Here is a 7916-nt window from a genome sequence, read left to right as displayed (position 1 = left end):
TTTTTACATTCTTGTTAGTAGATGAGGTTGTTAATGCCTCAGTAGGAATTGTAAGGTAAGGTCTAGTGCAGTATATGTTTGCTTATGTCCTACGCCTTTGGAAATTATCCAAAAGACTATGAGATCATTTGCCCTCGTGAGACTATGCCGGCAGCCTAAAATGAGGCTGCAATCAAATGGCAATGGAGGCGCAGATGGATGACTATATAGCCAAGACATAGAGGCAACAATACTGTAGCTTTTGCCCCCCTTACTTGTACTCTTCCGTTGTGGTTTTTTCTTTTATTATTAATATAACAACTACTAGGCAGCATGCCTAGTAGTAATATTGGCTAAAACAAAAATCGAGAAACACTAAACGGAGCTAATCGGGTTTCGAAACGCGAAAATAAAGGCTAAAACTCAAAAAGATCTATCGGGTCATCACATTCTTCACTTCTAAAATGAACGTTCGTCCTTGAACGGACATAGAAAGGTACTTGGACTGGTGAAAAAGTGTGGGTATCTACTCTGCATATCAGACTCAGACTCCCACATAGCTGCCTCGATCGGTTGACCTCTCCACTGCACTCTAACAGAAGGGTAACTTTTAGACCTCAACTTCCGGATATGCTGTGCTAGAATGGCCACCAGCTCCTCCTCGTAAGTCAAATCCTTGTCCAATTGGACTGAGCTGAAATCTAATACATGGGACGGATCACAGTGATACTTCTGGAGCATGGAAACATGGAACACAAGGTGAACTGCTAATGTGCTAGGTGGCAATGCAAGCTTGTAGGCCACCTCACCAACTATCTCAAGGATCTCAAAGGGTCTGATATACCTAGGGCTCAGCTTGTCCTTTTTCCCGAACTTCATCACACCCTTCATGGGCGAAACCAGGAGCAAAACCCTCTCCCCAACCATGATTATAACATCACGAACCCATACTCACAGCCTTTCTGCTCAAGGCATCGTTCATCGCATTGGCCTTCCTGGGATGATACAAAATGATAATATCATAGTCTTTCAACAACTCTAACCAACTTCGCTGCCTCAAGTTGAGATCCTTCTGCTTAAACAAATACTGTAGACTCTGATGATTTGTGAATGCCTCCCACGACACGCCATAGAGGCAATGCCTCCAAATCTTCAATGCATGAGCAATGGTTGCCAACTCAAAGTCATGAACATGGTAATTCTCTTATGGACCTTCAACTGCCGAGATGCGTATGCAATCACCCTGCCATCTTGCATCAATACTGCACCAAGCCTAATAAGCGATGCATCACAATACACAATGTAGGATCCTGAACCTGTGGGCAACACCAACAATGGGGCTGTAGTCAAAGCAGTTTTGAGCTTCTGAAAGCTCAACTCACACTCATCGGACCACCTGAATGGGGCATCCTTCTGGGTCAATCTAGTCAATGGTGCTGCGACGGATGAAAATCCTTCCACGAACCGGCGATAATAACCCGCCAAACCCAGGAAGCTCCAAATCTCTGTAGTTGAAGTAAGTCTAGGCCAATTCTGAACTGCCTCAATCTTCGTAGGATCCACTTTAATGCCCTCGGCAGATACTACATGTCGCAAAAAGGCAACTGAATTCAACTAAAACTCATACTTTGAAAACATGGCATAAAACTGACTATCTTCCAGAGTCTGAAGTACAATCTAAAGATGTTGTTCATGCTCCTATCGAGTGCGAGTGTAGATCAAAATATCATCAATAAAGACGATCACAATAGAATCCAAATAGGGCTTAAATACCCGATTCATCAAATCCATAAATATTGTTGGGGCATTTGTCAAGCCAAATGACATCACTAGGAACTCATAATGCCCATACCGAGTCCGAAAAGCATTCTTACGGTAATCTGATGCCCTAATCTTCAACTGATGGTAGACAAATCTCAAATCAATCTTCGAAAATATTTTGGCACACTGAAGCTGATCAAATAAGTCATCAATCCTCGGCAACAGATACTTGTTCTTTATGGTGACTTTGTTCAACTGCTGATAATCAATACACATCCTCATCAAACCATCATTCTTCTTCACGAAAAACACTGGTGAACCCCAGGGAGAGACACTAAGTCTAATGAATCCCTTATCAAGAAAATCCTGCAACTGCTCCTTCAGTTCCTTCAACTCAGGCGGGGCCATACGGTATGGTGGAATAGAAATGGGCTTAGTGCCCGGAGCCAAGTCAGTACAAAAGTCAATATCTCTGTCACGTGGCATCCCCGACAAATTTGCAGGAAACACCTCAGGAAACTCGCGCACAATCGTTACTGAATCCGTGGAAGGAACCTCCGCACTAGAATCATGAATATACGCCAAATATGCTAGACATCCCTTCTCAACCATACGCCGAGCCTTCACATAAGAAATAACCTAGCTGGCAGAATGGCCAGGAGTCCCTCTCCACTCTAATCGAGGCAACCCCAGCATGGCTAAGGTCACCGTCTTGGCGTGACAGTCCAATATAGCGTGATAAGGTGACAACCAATACATGCCCAATATAACATCAAAGTCCACCATATAAAGAAGTATGAGATCTACACTAGTCTCAAGGCTCCCGATAGAAACCACGCATGAGCGATAAACACGATCTACAATAATAGAATCTCCCATAGGCATGGCCACATATAAAGGAGCACTCAAAGAATCACGAGGCATAACTAGCTATGAAGCAAAATAGGATAACACGTAGGAATAAGTGGAGCTCAGAACAAATAGAACTGAAGCATCTCTATGGAAAATTGGAAAATACATGTGATGATGATGTGAGATGACTCGGCCTCAGGTCTAACTGAAAATGCATAAAACATGGATGGGCCACACCACTCTAACCTCTGCCTCTCGGACCGCTTCTAGTTGGCTGGCCTCCACCTCTAATGGCCTGACCTACACCTCTAATGGCCTGACCTCTACCTCTGGTAGTCTGACCCCCCACCTTTAGCTGGCTGAGCTAGCGGTGAAGCAATCGGCGCCAAAACTATGGCACGAGAACTGTGCTGTGGCATGTCGCCCTATGACCTAGGGAAAAATCTTGCAACATGCCTCAGATCTCCACAAGTATAACAAGCCCTCGGCTGCTGTGACTGCTGACCCTGGAACTGGCCCTGTCTACCTGGATAACCACCCTGATAACTCTAGATCGGAGGTGCACTAATAGGAGCTGATGGTGCACTATAGGCTAGCTGCTCAGGATGAGACACATAAGGACCACGACTACCCGAACCACCGTGGGATGCCTAAAGTACTGGCTCAAACGGCCTATGAGGATAGCCCCTACCAAATGAATCCTTGCCTCCAGACGAGGCACCACTAAAACTACAAAAATGACAAGGCCTCTTATCATATACCGCCCCCCTCTCCTGGCCACGAACCATCTTGATCCGTCTAGCAATTTCTACGGCCCTATGAAAAGAAATATCATCTCCGGTCTCCTTGGCCATCTATAGCCTAATATTGAAAGTAAGCCCATATCTCCTCACTTTCTCCCTCTCAGTAGGGAGTAAGATAACTGCATGGCGAGCTAGGTCTACAAATCGGGTCTCATACTGGGTAATGGTCATGCTACCCTACTGAAGGTGCTCAAACTACCTGCGATACTCCTCTCTCAAGGTGAAAGGAATAAACTTCTCCAGAAATAGCTACGAAAACGGATCCTAGGTAAGTGAAGGTGAACCAGCTAGTCTGGTCAGCACATAATCCCGCCACCATCTCTTGGCATAACCGGTCATCTGGAACATTGCAAAGTCAACCCCATTGGTCTGAACAATGCCCATGTTGCGCAACACCTCGTGGCAACGGTTCAAGTAATCCTGTGGAGGTCCTTAGAAAGTGCATGACTGAAGTGAATAGGGAAGAGATTTGCGAACTTATCCAATCTCATCAATACCTCAGAAGACATGGCGGACCTCTCCCCGGTCTATGCAGCAACAAAAGGCTGTACTACCCCAACTGCCATCCTGCATCAATATTACACCAAGCCCTATAAGTAATGCATCACAATACACAATGTAGGATCCTGAACCTGTGGGCAACACCAATACTAGGTCTGTAGTCAAAGCAGTCTTGAGCTTCTGAAAGCTCAACTCACACTCTAGTCAATGGGGCTACGATGGATGAAAACCACTCCACGAATCGACGATAATAACCCGCCAAACCTAGGAAGCTCTGAATCTCTGTAGTTGAAGTAGGTCGAGGTCAATTCTGAACTGCCTCAATCTTCTTAGGATCCACTTTAATGCCCTCGGCAGATATTACATGTCCCAAAAATGCAACCGAATTCAAACGAAACTCACACTTTTAAAATATGGCATAAAACTGACTATCTCTCAGAGTCTGAAGTACACTCTGAAGATACTGCTCATGCTCCTCTCGATTGCGGGAGTAGATCAAAATATCATCAATGAAGACGATCATAAAAGAACCCAAATAGGGCTTAAATATCCGATACATCAAATCCATAAATATTGCTGGGGCATTTGTCAAGCCAAATGACATCACTAGGAACTCAAAATGCCCATACCGAGTCTGGAAATCTATCTTAGGGACATCCGATTCCCTAATCTTCAACTGATGGTAGCTAGTTCTCAAATCAATCTTCAAAAACACTTTGGCACCTTGAAGCTGATCAAATAAGTCATCAATCCTCGACAATGGATACTTGTTCTTGATGGTGACTTTGCTCAACTGCTTATAATCAATACACTTCATCATCGTACGATCCTTCTTCTTCACGAACAACATTGGTGTACCCTAGGGCGAGACACTAGGTCTAATAAATCCCTTATCTATCAAATCCTGCAACTGCTCCTTCAGTTCCTTCAACTCAAGCGGGGCCATACGGTATGGTGGAATAGAAATGGGCTTAGTTTTCGGAGCCAAGTCAATACAAAAGTCAATATCTATGTCAGGTGGCATCCCCAAACAATGTGCAGGAAATACCTCAGGAAACTCGCGCACAACTGGTACTGAATCCATTGAAGGAACCTCCGCACCAGAATCACAAATATAGGCCAAATATGCTAAACATCCCTTCTCGACCATATGTCGAGCCTTCACATAAGAAAAAACCCTGTTGGTAGAATAGCTAGGAGTCCCTCTCCAATCTAATCGAGGCAACCCCGGCATGACTAAGTTTATCGTCTTGGCGTGACAGTCCAATATAGTGTGATAAGGTGACAATCAATACATGCCCAATATAACATCAAAGTCCACCATATCAAGAAGTATGAGATCTACACTAGTCTTAAGGCTCTTGATAGAAACCACGCATAAACGATAAACACAATCGACAATAATAGAATCTCCCACAGGCATGGACACATATACAGGAGCACTCAAAGAATCACGAGGCATAACCAGATATGAAGCAAAATAGGATAACATGTAGGAATAAGTGGAGCCTGGATCAAATATAACTAAAACATCTCTATGCCAAACTGGAAAAATACCTATGATGGCGGCGTCAGATGACTCGACCTAAGGTCTAGCTGAAAATGCATAAAAATGGGGCTGGGCCCCACCACTCTAACCTCTGCCTCTCGGATGGCCTCTAGCTGGATGGCCTCCACCTCTAATGGACTGACCTCCATCTCTAATGGCCTGACCTCCACCTCTGGCAGCCTGACCCCCAACTCTAGCTGGCTGAGCGGGCGGTGAAGCAACCGGTGCCAGAACTATGGCACGAAAACCGTGTTGTGGCATGCCGCCCTATGACCTAGGGCAAAATCTAGCAACGTCCCTCGGATCTCCACAAGTATAACAAGCCCTTGGCTGTAGTGATTGCTCACCTTGGAACTGGCCCTGTCAATCTCGATAACCACCTTGATAACTCTTAATCGGAGGTGCACTGATAGGAGTTGATGGTGCACTATAGGCTAGCTGCTCAAGATGAGACACATAAGGTCCACGACTACCCGAAGCACCATAGGATGCATGAAGCACTGACTTGAAACGGCTTGGGAGGATAGCCCCTACCAAATGAACCCATGCCTCCAGGTGAGGCACCACTGAAACTACCAGAATGATGATGTCTCGTATTAGATACCGCCCCCCTCTCCTAACCACGAACCATCTTGATCCGTCTAGCAATCTCTACGACCCTCTGAAAAGAAATATCATCTCCAATCTCCTTGGCCATCTGTAGCCTAAAACTGAAAGTAAGCGCATCAATGAATCTCCTCACTCTCTCCCTCTCACTAGGGAGTAAGATAACTACATGGCGAGCTAGGTCCACAAATCAGGTCTCATATTGGGTAACAGTCATGCTACCCCGCTGAAGGTGCTCAAACTGCCTCAATACTCATCTCTCAGAGTGAAACGAATAAACTTCTCCAGAAATAGCTACAAAAAGTAATCCCAGGTCTTGAAGGTGAACCAGCTGGTCTGGTCAGTACATAATCCTGCCACCATCTCTTGGTAGAACTGGTCATCTGGAACAGTACAAAGTCAACCCCATTGGTCTCAACAATACTCATGTTGTGCAACATCTCGTGGAAACAATCCAAGTAATCTTGTGGGTCCTCAGAAGGTGCACTACTAAATTGAATAGGGAAGAGCTTTGTGAAATTATCCAATCTCATCAATCCCTCAGAAGACATCGCGGACCTCTCCCTGGTCTGTGCAGCAACAACAGGTTGTACTACTCAAACTGGCTGGACTGTTGGAGTCTGATATATGGGAGCCATCTGCTCCAGAGTGTGAGTAGCGGGGGTCTGTGCTCCTCCCCCAGCCAGTGAGACAGATGGTTCCACCGGAAATGCGCTGGTCTGGGCCACACTCTCCATCATACCCGCTAAACGAACTAGAGCATCCAGAAGCACGAGAGTAGTTATAAATCCCTCCGGGACCAGAGCGGGTCTGACTGGTGCAGTTTGAGATGGGATATCCTCCTCATGATCAATCTGAGGCTCCACTGTGGGTGCTGCTGGTCGAGATCTAGGCTGAGCTTTGCCTCAGCCTCGACCCCTAGCTCGACCTCAGCCTCTACCCCTAGTAGTGGCTGCAACAGGGGGCTCCGACTCCTATCTGGCTATAGATGATATGTGTGTTCTCACCATTTGCGAGAGAACAAGAATGGAATAATTCAAACATCAATGATAGAATAAAATCGTACGATAGGGAAAGAAAGAAGTGAAATTTTTCCTACAACTCCATAGCCTCTAGAAGAAAAGTATAGATGTCTCCGTACCGATCCTCCAGACTCTACTAAGCTTGCTCATGACTCATGAGACCTAAGCAACCTAGTGCTCTAATACTAACATGTGACCCGGAATCCCAACCTCAGGGTCATGATGGCGCCTAACATCCACTTGCTAGGCAAGCCGACGTGAAATAAGTAATTAATCAATTTTAACAGTTAGAAACAAAATAATGATATTCAACGAGAAATAAATGCCAAATCTAACATAGTACGAATATAAACCATGTGATACTAACTACTCCCAGAAATCCGGAGTCACGAGTATATGAGCAACTAGAAGTCTACGAACATAATCTGAAATAAATACAATTGTTCAAAAGAGATAAACAGTCAAAGTTGGAAATGGAAGGGGACTTCATGGTATGTGAAAGCCAATAGATCTACCTCGTGTGTCCGTATGAAAGTGATCCAAGCCGACGTACCTCTAAGCACCGCTGGGACCGATACCAGTATCTGCACAAGAAGTGCAGAAGTGTAGTATGAGTACAACCGACCCAATGTACTCCGTAAGTTTCGAGCCTAACCACAACGAGGTAGTGACAAGGCAATGACAAGACACCTACATAAAAACCATGTACAAATATATATATAAAGCAGCAAAATAACAAGTAGAACGACAAGATATTAACAAGAAGGGGACAGGCCAAAGGAAAAAATATTATGAAAACGGCAATTACGAAATCACGAAAATAACATCTTCCGAATTAAGCAA

At 44.9% G+C, this 7916-nt stretch overlaps 1 protein-coding gene across 1 annotated transcript; it reads right to left on the bottom strand.

Annotated features, from left to right (window-relative positions):
* Positions 1-438: 438 nt before the first annotated feature.
* LOC138907626 (uncharacterized) lies at positions 439-906 on the bottom strand. The gene has a single exon (XM_070198230.1). The coding sequence runs from the start codon at positions 904-906 to the stop codon at positions 439-441; it is 468 nt and encodes a 155-aa protein (XP_070054331.1).
* Positions 907-7916: the final 7010 nt, after the last annotated feature.

This window comes from Nicotiana tomentosiformis, chromosome 3, assembly GCF_000390325.3.
Source record: "Nicotiana tomentosiformis chromosome 3, ASM39032v3, whole genome shotgun sequence".
In the NCBI taxonomy this organism is placed as follows: Eukaryota; Viridiplantae; Streptophyta; class Magnoliopsida; order Solanales; family Solanaceae; genus Nicotiana; species Nicotiana tomentosiformis.
Note: the sequence above shows the minus strand (reverse complement) of the source record. Positions and strands in the feature narration are given on the sequence as shown.